Source organism: Micrasema longulum, unplaced genomic scaffold (assembly GCF_059751315.1).
Source record: "Micrasema longulum isolate JH-2025_06_02 unplaced genomic scaffold, ASM5975131v1 h1tg001503l, whole genome shotgun sequence".
NCBI classification, from domain to species: Eukaryota; Metazoa; Arthropoda; class Insecta; order Trichoptera; family Brachycentridae; genus Micrasema; species Micrasema longulum.
The window spans coordinates 26,718-41,278 of NW_028278687.1; the positions used below are offsets into that span (position 1 = coordinate 26,718).

General features: G+C 31.2%; 1 protein-coding gene across 1 annotated transcript; it reads left to right on the forward strand.

Annotated features, from left to right (window-relative positions):
* The first annotated feature begins 812 nt into the window (after window positions 1-812).
* Window positions 813-11,716, forward strand: LOC148275146 (uncharacterized protein CG3556-like). Its single transcript, XM_088236097.1, has 4 exons — window positions 813-970; window positions 6,178-6,286; window positions 10,454-10,668; window positions 11,539-11,716. The coding sequence occupies exons 1-4, from the start codon at window positions 919-921 to the stop codon at window positions 11,616-11,618; spliced, it is 456 nt and encodes a 151-aa protein (XP_088092223.1). The 5' UTR covers window positions 813-918; the 3' UTR covers window positions 11,619-11,716.
* Window positions 11,717-14,561: the final 2,845 nt, after the last annotated feature.

The following is a 14,561-nucleotide window of genomic DNA, read 5'->3' on the forward strand; positions in this document are numbered from 1 at the left end:
ATTAATAACGAGAAAATGTTTAAAAAGGCTTTAAAAAATGGATAAAAATAGTGGAGCTAGGTAGAAGTAAAATGGATTGTCTCATTCGCCCAAACCAATATTGAATCAACTGCCCCACAAGTGTATAGCTTATGTTAGGTTTCTGTTATTTTTATTGTGCGTATTGTAATATAAATAATATATATGTACATGTATACCTAGTTTTTAAAACAGTCTGAATATTTTGTTAATTATCTCTGTTTATTAAGTTAGTCTTCTTTGTTTATTATCAAATGTAAAAACATTTAAAAAAAGTATATTGTTTATAAGTAGTGGCACGGGTAACCCCAGTGAGGTCATATTATTTTTATTATTAATTATAGTTTGTAAGAGTAAAATATGATTAAATAAAAAGAATAAAACGAGCTAATGTCAGGTCAGGACAAAATAAATTATTTTAATAAAATTACAAATTTAAAAGCTTCAATTAAATTAACTTAACAATAGAATCACCATGTAAAGCGCCCTTGAGGTATTTTATTACGAAAATTGCGCTATATAAGTTATCCATAATTAATTAATTAATAAGCCCCGTAGATGGCTAGACTTCTAAATTACCGTCTTTAAAATGTTCTTCATCTCTATTGTAATATGTCAATTAATAAATAATATATTTTTTAATTTTTTTAAGTTTCAGTTTAAAATCTCACATGATTAATTAAAAATGTATATTTTAATTAATTTAAAAACAAATTTATGTTGTTTATTAATACAGAAGCGTCATGATTGTGCAAACTGTTATTTTTTCACCAGAAACTAGCTGAGTTGCGTGACAGATAAGTATAAATTCTGTTTGAATAGAAATTAGTATTGTTTTGGTGTCGAGATAGGACATACGAGTACAATTACACGTATAAGCATTGGTTACATTGCACTAAAATGTTTGATAAAAGGATTGCATTATTGGTGCTGGCGGCATTTATTGCTTTTGGTAAGAAAAACTATTTACAATATTTGAGTTTGTCCAAATGTTCGTAGACAAAAGACTGGATTTCGCCCCCTCGGGAGTCATTAAGATTAACAAATTACAACAGGGATGGAGAATACCTTAAATAAAGGAATATGGTAGTCTAAGCATTTACAGGGCTTATGACCTGTCATTGGCTGGTTTAAGTGGCCACTTTACACACTGTGTAACATTCACCATTTTGCCTATGTTTGAACATCCATATTTCTTCAATTCTTCCATTTGTTGATTTTAGTGAAGTTAAAGAGCTGAAACCTTTATTGTTGTGAAGAGATTTATCTGACTGAATTATTTCACATACTAGGCAACGCCTGAAAACAATTTTCCAATTTTTTAAACGTCTTCTTGGACCAAGCACACCGCATCTGAGGACATAAGTCTCTTTGGCGGTGCCTACATACTCGGTAAATTTGCCTGAAGAAGCTTTCTGAAATCTGGTAGCCATAGCATCTTTGTGCTGAAAGAAGGTAATCCAGAAGTACATAATATGTACTTCATTGGATTGAGAAAAGAGGAAAGTGAATTCTTCACTGACTGGGATTAAATTGATTGGACATGATCAATTCGCCGAAATAATTACAAAACTTTTTAAAAGCCTTGAAATTCTTTTTGGAAGCCACCAGATCTGTATATCCCACAGGACCTATAATAGGGCCACGGATAGTAGCGAGAAGATCCATTCGGTAATCATAGAGAAAGGGAAAGGGATAAGACCACAGGATGTGTTCAGAAGATTGGTTAGGATATCCGCATCAGCACGAAAGGGATTCAACAATATCAAAGACAAATAATATTTGATTAAATTTACCATGACCTGATAGAAACTGCGTAGTCCAGTGACCTATCAGGATAGAGAGAGGAAATCGTGCTTTAATGTCTTCAAGATTCATCGACAATATCCGGAAAAGAAAAATAATAGGTCATATTAAGGTCAGGAACCAGATTCACTGTCTGAAGAATTAGGAAGTTTTCTCGCAATTGCGCGTCATTTTGGATCGATTTCATATTTGCTGACATTATAAATCTTTCTTCAAATTCAGTTTTTTAAAGAGAATTAGTCAGATTTTGAGTTCTTTTTAACACTCTGCCAACTATTTTTGTCACCATTGGTCCTTCTTTTGGGTAAAGTAAAACATCTTCTGGCAACAAGTTAGTTAGCATATGAAGTAGACGGTATGGGCTCATTTAGGTCAATGTTTTCCATCATGCCAACATCCGATATGGATAAGTTTTGATATACCACAGTTTAAGCTTCTACAAGTTCAGTAAAAAATTAAAAATTTTAAGCTTAATTTGAAATAATACATATTACATTTTCTAAATCCTGATTAAATGCTTTCACGTATAATTATGTTGAATGCTATTCCAGCCTGTTCTGCCAAATTAAAGATCGTCAATGCTTTTTCTGGATGTGTAACCATCCAGCTATCATCTGTCCTGTCATGTGAATAGACAGCAATGCCTAGTGGTTGCATTTTATGACTGCGGTAGGGTAACAATGTTCACAAAATGATGCCATTGGCCTTAGCCTAACCAAGAACAGCAATATTTATATAGCTGTCATTATTATCTACAAGCAACATCACTTGATTATCTTTTGGGGCTCTTGAAAACTTTATGTGTATGTATTATTCGGTCATTGAGGAGAAATGGGGCATGCCCCAGGCATCCTGCAATTTAACGCCTCAATCCTTCTACCAAGCGCTTAATACAAATAAATCATCACAAGCTGGTATCTAAAAACGTGAGGTTGAAAATCTTTATCACTTATTATCCGTTGTACACTACGCTGAAATAATGTAAATATATGAAATCCTTAATATCATATGTAGGTCATATTTCATGAAAAATATTACTTAAAGAACATGAAAACAGAAAATTTGGAAAAAAATATACTTAATGTGTTATCAGCAGAAAACAAACTGGATACACCGAAAAGATATTATAAATGACATATTTTGACATTCATATAAGTTTAGCGCAAATGTATAAATTTTAAAATCCAAAACCCTATTCCTCCACAGCTACCCCTACTATGTAATGTCAGAATTTTTTTTTAATAAATAAAAAAATCTTGGCAGATTTAATCATTTGACTTTCAAAATGGTTTAAATTTGGTGTGTTTAGTTACATTTTTACATATTTAATTTGTGCGGTAGGCGCGTCCGTGGCCCTCTAGCATTTAGCGCGACTGGCGGTTGGTAGTTAGTACTGGTGGTTTAACTTAAGCTGGCGCGTTCAGATAACTCACACTAACGCATTTGAAATCTACAGGATGTTGATATTAAAAAACGTTGTATTCAATTTTAACCAAATGTGCTATCTTTTTTAAAACTCCGTGTTAGATTATTGGGTTTTGTATATGAAAAAAAATGCAATGGGTTAAGAAAATAAAATATTAATTTGCAAAAATAATTTGTTTAATTATTTTATATTTTTCAAATCATTTTTCAAAATGTTGCATTTTACTGATTATAGTCTTTTCAAGAACAAGGGGCAATTTAAATTTGAAAAATGTATTTTTTTATGGTCAACAACTCTAGATTTAGAATGCGAAGTTGTGTAGATTGTTTTAAGGATAAAAATAACAAGATTAATTGTTTATCAATAAGTGAGTATACATATTTTTTCCGATATAATATGTACTGTGCATTTTTATAACACTCAATTTATTATTATTATAAGAACAAAATATACTAAATGGAAAACATGCTTGTTTAAAAATAAATACTCGTAAGCAAATGACATATTATAAAGTAATTGTTTTTTTTGCTCTAATCCAAATGGTGCTGCGTTGGTTTGGAAATGTAGAGCGAATGAACAGCGAAAGAACGGCTAAAAAGATCAACGATGCAAATGTTGATGGATACAGAAAACGAGAAAGACATGGCACGATCAAGTCAATCAAATACTTGAAGATGGACATGTCAAAAGTAGGAATAATCGACGTGCGTGCATGAAAAGATGTATGAATGTAGAGGAAACGAGGTCTGTATGCCAAGGTAGAGTGTTATGGCGTTCTATTCTCTCTGCCTACCCCAAAGGGGAAACGGTGTGATGGTTTGTTTGTTTTGTTTGTTTGTTTGAATCCAAATGAGATTTTTAAAAACATTTGATATAACAACATATAACATCAAGATTTTTTAAATCAGTGTTTTGTACATTAAAAATGTTTTTGGGTAAGTTTTGTGAAAGCCTCATCGCTACATAATCGACCTATTTATGATTTGATTAAATGAAAATACCTACATATTTATCAACCAGTGTTTTTAATCTATAACTTAATACTCGTACATATTATTGTATTTTTACTATTAAGAATTGCAGCAAAATTCAAGCAAACGCAGAAACATCCAGTGTATATTGTATTACCATATCATTAGCAACTAATGAAGCAATAGTTGTCTATGTCACGCTCATAAGCGCGTCTGAGCGCGAGAGAGACCGATATTATTTTCATAATGCGTATTCCGTGCGATGCCATACCATTGGTTTTTTTGCGGATACTACACAATGTGTATGTTTAAGTATAACGCACGCGCCAGATTATAAAAATCCACCAGTAGGTGTGCGGAAAGGGACGCGGCAGGGAGCAGAACATTCTAGAACGAGCGACGCCATAAAGAATCGCGTACCAACACAAATTGCACGCGGAATGACGAGAGCCTTGCGTTGAAAATTGAGAGCATCTTTATAACTTAAATGCGAGTAAAGAATAACACGTAATGCCCCATTATACCGTGGATAATTGTCTTCCGTGCTTTTTTTTTATCTAATAACCTTTCATTGTGATTCGACGTGATTCTACACAGCAATATGCCGTCGTGTGTGATAAAAAAACAATTTAGTTGTACTGCAACTACTGTCCAAAACAAAACAGTCACACAAAGTTTCAGTCGTAAAAACATCTCATATATTATGTTATTAAATTTATTAAAAAAATAATTTTAGAAATTACAGCTGCCAGCTAGTGTCGTATCAATTAAGGACTCATATACCGCAAAACGGTCCAATTTTGCCCTTAATGGATATTTTGCTCACTGAGTCTAATCTATGCTCAACCTTTAAAAAAAAAAAATCATTTGATTTCGGTAAATTTAGTGCATTAAGGATGAAAGTAAATTTAAGTCACTAAATTCACTTTGAAGCTTTTGTCACTGACTTTATTCAGTGGCTTGTCAGAAACTGTCAAAGTGCGCGTGTAATTTGTTGCGGGCCAATTACGACTCTGTGTTTTTTTTAATATACTGCACGATGGCAAAGACAAAGAAAATTTTTTCTTGTTGCATAATATAGACAAAGGTTTTAAGATCATTTCCTGTTTATGATAACATAAGTGCTGTCAGTAGCTTAAATCAAGAATTATGACGATGGGAAAATTAACCCGCATAAATTGAGTCGTATAAGTAATTTGTAAATAGTTTTCTTTTCTGTGGTTCTGTGTGATATAAAAACATACCTTATCTATGAAATCAATTTAAACGACGATTATAAGTAATTTCACGATATTTCATATTATTTATCATTCAGTGGATATTCTTATTCCTTACATTATTACGATTGAAATGTCAACTGGCCGATTTGTGATGACTAGAAATGATACATGTAAAAACGGCCACGACGAGCGCCTGTTGTCCTGCAATATGACTGCATTTAAATAACGGTGGTCATATGACAACAATATCATCTCAAAGAAAAATAGCCATTAGGAAACAATGTTCAAAACATTATTTTTCAAATCTTAAAATAATGCATGTAATTGGCTAGCTTACTTTAGAATTAAATAACTAAATATATAAAAAATAAATATAGCATATTTTTTTGTATAAAGAAATAGGCGAGAGTAATTGGCTGATTTTTTGGCTTAGTGCTGGTACTGTAGGCGTTTAATTTGAATTTAATTTATTTTTTGGAAAAAAAGTACAAACGGTGGCAAAGATTTATATGAAATAAAAATTATTTGTTTGGATAGTCAAATATAACAGTAAGCTGCGCATAATCGCTTATATGGACGATTCGCCGGAGCTATATCTCGATGTAGCTAGTATAAGAAAAACGTGTATAAAAAGTTACAAGAGACCTCAACAATTTGATTTGCAATAATAGGGTCGAACATATCGTTAATACAATATTTTTTGCCTTTTTTAAAATGCAGTAATAATTTATTTCAGGTGACTGTACTGCAGTTCCAAAGAACATCATGAAAATAAGAGTGCCATACACTCTTTTCATTGGAGATACCGTTACCCAGGTCTACAATAGCCTTCCCAAAGTTTCCACGTAAGGGAGAAATCTCAATAATTATTATCAATTAATATTTGTTGTTTTTATTAGTACATATTTTATTTTTATTTTTTATAGTTGAATTAGTTCTATTAAGATATCATAATTAAACTCAAATGAAAATTAAATATATATTATCTAAATAATATTTTTTTAGATAAAAATAGATAGATATCTTCTATTCATTGAATATGTAAATATTAAAAAACATGCATATTTATTTAATAAAGATAAAAAATATTAGTGTAAATTTAACCACTAACCGGGTTAAAATCATTATTTTAAGTCAGATCATAACAATTATAATTACCAGTCCATAAACCTTTTAACCAGTATCTGCATTAAAGGAAAGTATATTTTTGACAGTTTTCAATATATTATGCTTTTTACGTAACATGGTTTACAAAAACACTGAACATGACGTAATCATTGAAAATACGCAGATTATTTATCATTGAAACATATTTTTTTTTTATACTCTGATACAGAATTTTATGTTTTCAGTGGAAGCATGATTTTAAGAAATGAAAAAGTATAAAAATATGTTGGTAGCTCCGCAAATGCGGCAAGAAAATAAATATTAAATAAAGTAATTGCTAATAAAAATATGTCAATCGAGGCTAGACTGGCAGTGCACAACGGGGTTTTAGTCCCAACACTGGTGTTTGTAAGCGAGACATGGTATCGGCAGAGAAAGGATAAAAGAAGAATGAATGCGGTTGAAATGCGGTCTCATAGACGAATGTATGGGAAATCAATGTATGACAGAGTAACGGATGCTAAAATCAGGCAAAAGCTCAAATCTGAGATAGGTGTAATTGATAAGATTAATAAAGGATCACTAAGATGGTTTGGTTATGTAGATCAAATGGACGACGAAAGAATGTGGAAATAGATTTATGGCAAGAATATTTTAATTTAGTTTTTTTTTTATTTTTTTTTATTTTTAAAGGAATAACCCGCTTAGCCTCTATGTTTAGAGGCTTGTCATGCAGATAGGAAATAAAAGATGTGGAAAATACACAACACCCAGACCAATTAAGAAATATACCTATTTTGGATTTCTTTCTTGCAACTGGCGGAATCGAACCCGCGACGCCAGTTTCACAGTTGACCGTTAAACCAGCTACGCCACAGCGCCTGTCAAATGACAGCGCTGACAAAGATATTACACATGTTGAGAAAAACATTCAATCGGACAATATGAAATGGGCTCACGATAATGGGATAATACTGAACATAAATAAAACAAAACTGATGCTTATTCATTCTACACATACAAGTAAACAAAACAAAATACTTAATGTTGAAAATCACGATTATGAATGTCTCCATTTGAAAAAATCACCTTGTGCCTGTCAAACCATAGAAATGGTCAAACAATATACATATCTAGGCTTCACTATCGAAAATAATTTTCATTGGAAATTAATGTTTTTTTTATTTTTTTATTTTTTATTTACAATTTTAAAAAACCCGTTAGGGTTACATTATAAATTTAATATTGTCTAGTCATTTTATGTCTCGTCTAGTCTAGTTAGTTCAGTCATCATGTGCTTTTTCAGATTGATTTTGAATTTGTCTCCAGTAAAAGTTTTCAAGTAGTAAGGTAAGTCGTTGTAGTATTTAAGTCCATTATGTAGTATTTTTGACTGTCCTGTGTTTGTCTTTGGTTTTAAATATGATGGTGTTGTTGTTCTCTGGTGTTATATTTGTGTATGTCAGCATTTTCGACTAATATTATGTCGTCGTCTTGTATGTTACCCAGTGTTATTTTGTGCACAATTTTTAAGGTCTCAATTTTAGTCAAGTAGTTTATGTCAAACTGGTGTGTTTTTTGAAAATGTTTGCCAAAAACTAAAAGCGGTACTTAAAAAATTTAATCATTTAAAATTCTGTTTTCCGTGGGCCACTCTGTAATGTTTATACCATGCGCTGGTTTAATCAATTGTATCAAATGGAGTAAGTTGTTACGGGCTAACATTTACAACGTATACAAATAGGATAAAAAAAATTCAAATTAGATTCCTTAAAATGTTAGCAAGTAAAACCAACATTATTACTTGTCAAAATGACTACGAAAATCTTTTCCCGACGTGTAATAATTTGACGGAACAGAATATGATGTACTATCGCCTGGTAACAGAGGACTTCATGGATTTCTACAAAACGCCAATATCACATAAGCATGAAATGCGTCAAAAAGTGAAAGGAATTTTTTTTAATAAAGAAGAGCATGCGTATGGAGAGAGGACCAGGGCGTATATACTCCCTCGCATAGTAAAGAGAATAGTGATGTAAATAAAAACAAAGTAAAATTGGTTTTAAAAATCTCTTTCTTAAATTCTAAGTTTAGTGTGTAAAAAGAAAAGAAAAAAAAATGGGGAAACCAAACAATTTAAAACAGTGTCAAAAAAGTGTTTATTTTTTATTATTTTTTATATATTTCGGTATCAAAAAAGACTTGATTTACTTGTATTTATTTTTTTAAAACTTTTGTTTTATTGATTTATTTAAGATTTTTTTATATTTTTATGTAAACATTATTATATTGTGTTACCGAAATGTTTAAAGAGAGAAATCCCTGGAAAAATACTGCTTTTGCAGTTTTGCGGGAATAAAAAAATTGTTTAGAAGAATGCTTGTGTGAAAAAAAATTCAATAAAAAAAAAAAGTCAAATAAGAGGTGGATAACCAAGGCGGCATGTTGGTAGCAATTAAATAATTGTGTGTATATTACTGCTGAAATTTCAAGAATATTTTCTCATCGAATGTTTTTAAAAAAAAATTCTAGCAAAAAACTTAACTCACTAGGAGGGAAATAATAAGACTAGATTTCTAATGATAGGAACTTGAGGATATTTAAATAAGCTCCTCACGTCACTACGACATTTCAAACCTATTGTGACAGATTCCAGTAAGTTAATTTTCCCCCTCCAAGCCCAGGTTTTAAAAGGGCTGAGCTAGAACTGAGCTGATAGGATGGTGTCTTTTCTCATATCTTTTGGTGAATCTCCTTCACCAAGCCCAGTTCCTTAAAGTATCGGGCTAGTGAAAACACCCCCTTCAAGTGTAAGACCGAGGGTCTCCTTATCGGTTTCGCTCATACTAAAATACATTTTTTGTCACCAAACGAGTTCCATTTTCAAATTGCAAAATAGTGAAGTCAATTTAACTCTAATACTTTACATTGCCCATTTTCAATGCGAGTTTGGCAAATTGTATGTAAGGCTTACGTCAGATATTGTCATTCTTCATCGGGACCATAAATTGTAATTAAACGAATAGCAGCTAAAATTCTGAAATTTATTTGTATTAGATTAAGTTTTAAAGATACGATTCTAGTATTATATTGTAAATAAATTTATATTTATTTTTAATTTTTTTTCGAAAATTTATTCATATTTTTCTCTTACATACTAAATTTGAGAATAAACAAAAAAGACTAACTTAATAAACAGACATAATCAAAAAAATATTCTGACAGTTTTAAACACTACGTGTTTATTAACATCTATATTATTTACATTACAAAACGCACAATGAAAATTACAAAAACCTAACATAAGCTATACGCTTGTGAAGCAGTTGATTCAATATTGGTTTAGGCGAATGAGACAATCCATTTTACTTCTACCCAGCTCAGCTATCCATTTTTTATAGCCTTTTCAAACATTTTCTTGTTACTAATTGTTTTAATAGATAGTGGAAGTTGTTTTACAGATTTTAGTGGCCACTTTACACACTATGTAACATTCACCAGTCTGCCCATATTTGAACATCTATTTTATTTTAATTCTTTCATCTGTTGATGTTTGTGAAATTAAAGAGCTGAAATCTTTATTTACGAAGGTTAGATTCATCTCATTGAATTAATTCACCCACATACTAAGCAACGACTAAGTTTTATTTTTTCAATTGTTTTAATAGATAGTGGAAGTAGGTAATATAATTAATTAAGTTAAGGAACTTAAAAATTTACTTACCTACAAAAAAAACACAATACATTATGTACGTACTGTTTGTTTATTTAATAAAAGAAATAAATATTTTTTTATATAATTTACCAAAATCATAAGAACACATTGATTAATTTTTATATTTAAAAAATCGGTTAAATGATATTTTACATATTTCAAATTATCCATGTTGTTGTCTGTTCAGGGGATCCAACTTCTACCAAGTGATGCAGGCTGCTGCAGCACAGGATCCGACATTTGCTTTCACTTCCACATTTTTCACTGGTCTGGGTCACTACATCAACTCCATAGCGGGAGTAACTGAGGATAAGGTTAACAACGTTTATTGGATGATCTACGTTTTGAAGAAACCTCCATGCCCAAACAATCCTCCCAGTAATGCAAATCTATCACCAGTTGGTAAGTTTTGTCAGTGAATATCAAAACATTATCATCAACTGAGGAATTTAAGTCCAAATTTTTTTTTTTTTTTGGCGATTCTGTGAGTCAACAGATATTTGAACTAAAACGAATAATCCCGTTGAGAAGAGAATATGGAAATATAGGTATTTACTTCAAAATACGTTCTTCACCTCAGTTGAAACATATGGAAGATAATCTTGATAAACTCTTTAGAGAGTTGGTTCCATTCTATACCGAAAAACATTTTCATAATACTGTTGATTAGAAAATTTGTTATAAATATTACGTGGAATAATTTAAATTAATAATATGCACCATAGGGGCAGTTGGTCAGGCGGTTAGCTATGAAACTCACCTACATCAATAATAGTTTCAATTTATTAACTTTTGTGTAGTTGTGATGTCATACTAGTCTAAATATGATACAAGACTTGAAATATCTCTCTCTTTTTTACGATGGAGTTGTATTTTTTGAAATCTTCAAATTGACCTTTTTCCACCGAATTTGGAAAGTAAAATTTGTACAACTATGTTAGATTTTAATGCAAGAAAATTAGCTCCACTGACTGGTGGCAGACTTCTTTGAAGCTGGATTCCAAAAGTGGATTAGTCGTCAACGAAAATGCGTTGAAAAATCTGGTGATTATTTTGAAAAATAGTTGAGAAATTAAGCTTTTCAATTATGTATTTTTCAGTTCAAATAAAAAATGCCTTATACTTGAAATAAATTTGAGAACCTTATCTTTTACACAACCCTCATATTGATCGGTCAGTTTTGCAATTATAAATAACTATTAATAGTTTGGAAAATGTAAATGAGTTATGTTTTTTTTTTTAATAATTCAATTGTACAATTTTGTTTTACAGGTGTTGATAGTCTCATTGTCCAAAGTGGGAAATTTTATCTGTTCTGGTACAAGTCAGTTGATTTGAGCACTCACACATAAAAATATGATGTAAAATTTATTACATTACATGAAATACACTCGTGTATAAAAAATACTGTATTAAAAATAAAAATTAATAAATTATTTTTACTAAAATAGTTTATTGTTTCATTTATTACAAATACTTACGCACCTGCGTGGGTAGATATGAGGTAATAAGGGTCTACACATACCGCAAGAAAAATTTTACGACTTTCGTACTTTTCACATGTTTTGAATTACCATTTCTTCTTAACGGCTCCAAATGCGAAGAAAGCAAATCGCCCCCGATCATCAGGTGATACCTGATACTGAAAATATGAACCTTTCGCATTATTAAGCGGTGCAAATTACTAGTACTTAAACACATACTTTTTTTTTACAAAACACTCCTGCAATGGTAGCCGAAACGTCGGAACAAATCCAACACACACGGTATCACCCAAAAAAGAAACATATTAATATTGATGTCGTCTGAATACGCTACACTACATTGTTGATCTTCATATTATACGCTCTCGATTTAAATTATAATTAAATTATTTATTAATATTTTGTTGTAAATTTTTCTTAATAAAAGTCTTAAGTTAATTATTTTGATTAAAATATCAATAAAATTCCTTGGTCAAGTATTATTTTGTTTTATTATATCAACAAGCGTTCTCGCTTAAGTACGATTATGATACAAAGTATATCGTACACGGTTATTCGGTTCTCCGTGTGTTTTTTCTCCCCTTTTAAATAATTCCAATTTGAGCCCAATAACAAACTCTCCTTACATAAAAATAAACTGTTAACTACAAAGCAAACGAGTTTTAATATGATGTGGGTCATTAAATAAGATACTTACATGATGTTCTAATCTCCTAAAACCTTGTGAAAAAATAAGGCGCTCGTTGGTCATATAAAATAAAATAAAATAAAACTTAACAACGGAATCTTACGGATATTTGGTGAAAATAATTTATCTTATTTAGTTTAAAAACCAGATAGAAAACAATAACCACAATTGGAAAAACGTCTACAATTTCGCAATATTTATTGTATTAGATTTAAAAAGTTGGATCCGGTTTTAAAAATATTTTTTTTCTTGCGCCCGTTCCTGTGACGAAACTGACGTTGCAGATTATACTTAATTAACTAATATCTCAACAACCACTTAGAATATTAACAAGAAATTTCGTGTAGTCTTTAATTCAACAATATAATTAAATAACAATTAGGAAAATTAAAAAACTTTTACTGAAATAGTTTGTGCATCAGGATCTCTGAAAATGACAAACTATCGAGTACATACTCTGAGAAAAATATATAAAATATTAATATGAGAGAAAGAGACACGTAACCATTTAATTAGATCACTTACCATAACGTATTTATAATTTTAATAAAACGAAAAGAGTAAGTGATTGATCAAGCAATCATTACCTTACCTCAGGTTAACCTAAGGTAACCTCAGGTTACCACAAAGTGACTAGAGGGTGTTTATTCATCCAGTTAATTAAAGGTTAAAAAAAGTTAACACAGAGTTCTTTTTGAATTTTTACAGGTACATCCAAAAGATTTTGACTTCGAAAGAGAAATTTTTGGAAGAACGCATACAATGCTGTGCTGCCTTTTTCGCCACGCGGTTTTTCCGTTGGGCAGACAGAGAGGGTAGAACGCCATATCTCCCTGTTTTTGCATACAGACTCCGCTTCCTCTACATTCATTGCATCTTCTCGCGCACACGCGCCGATTATTCCGACTTTTGACATGTCCATTATCCATCTTCAGGTATTTGTTGGATTTGGTCATGCCACGTCTTTCTCGATTGCACTGTAGGTACTAAATAATCATATTTATAAACTAAATAAGCGTTTTTTTTATATAAACTATGTGGTATTACATTTTAAAGCAATTTTTTTGCGAATAAACGGCACTTAACGCCTTTTATACATTAGTTGAAAATACGTTAATATATAGATACATACAAGTCAGTAGAGCTATGTAAGTAAGAGCTTTGCATAAGTATATTGACGTTAAATATGGCATTAAACAATAAAATAATACAGACAGATATTTACAAATTTGGAGTGAGAAAAGGCAACAATGTAAACATCTATGAAATTCAATACAAGGGCCGCCTTATAGGTATTAAACTTCACATGGAATGAATCACGAATGTCTTGGTAGGTACTTATTTCCCAGAATGTAAATTTATTCATGATGATTGTATTTTTACCGTATGAAGTAGTTTAATTTGTTTATAAATTTGTATGGCGCAATTTACTTTAAATTCAAATATATTTTTTTAAAAAGAAAGAAAAGAAAAAAATAAATAAAAAGATTCAGATTTATCTGAAATGAAATACATATGTACTGCCAGTGACTACATACGCATTAGATACAATATTCCTAACAAAAAGAAATGTAGAAAAGTTTTAATACACACAGCCATCTGAGCAATCCATGGAAAGATCCATGCATGGTATGAGCCTAAAAAACTTAGGAACAAAACCAGAATAGCAAATATCACGGATCGCGAAGCAAGTTGGCATGTTGCGAGACAAGACTCCGGAAGATGGACCCTTGAAATTTTAAGATGGAGACCTTGGGAGAATAAAAGAGCGTCGGAAGACCTCAAAAAAGATGGTCCGATGACATAGTCGCTGTGGGGGGTTAACATTGGCTGCAAGCAGCAACCAACCGAAAGAAATGGAAGGATATGGAAGAGGCCTATATCCACCAGTGAAGGACAAAAGGTTAAAGAAGAAACGAGAAAAATTTTATTTTCAATACATTTATAGAAAATTCATAATCATAATTCATGTTAGTCTGCCACGCTTGAGGTTCCAGGTTCGATTCCTAGCAAGGTGGAAGTGAAGTATTTATTTTAAACGTGATTTTACACTGCTACGCGTATATTTTGCTATATCTGTACTGTAACTTGATGCATAAGACTGATCTCACAAAATAAAAATG

Excerpts from the sequence above, each read along its gene's own strand:
- LOC148275146 (XM_088236097.1), top strand. The coding sequence starts at position 919 with ATGTTTGATAAAAGGATTGCATTATTGGTGCTGGCGGCATTTATTGCT. Across the intron at positions 971-6,177 it reads GGCGGCATTTATTGCTTTTG|GTGACTGTACTGCAGTTCCA; the intron begins GTAAGAAAAACT and ends AATTTATTTCAG. Across the intron at positions 6,287-10,453 it reads AGCCTTCCCAAAGTTTCCAC|GGGATCCAACTTCTACCAAG; the intron begins GTAAGGGAGAAA and ends TTGTCTGTTCAG.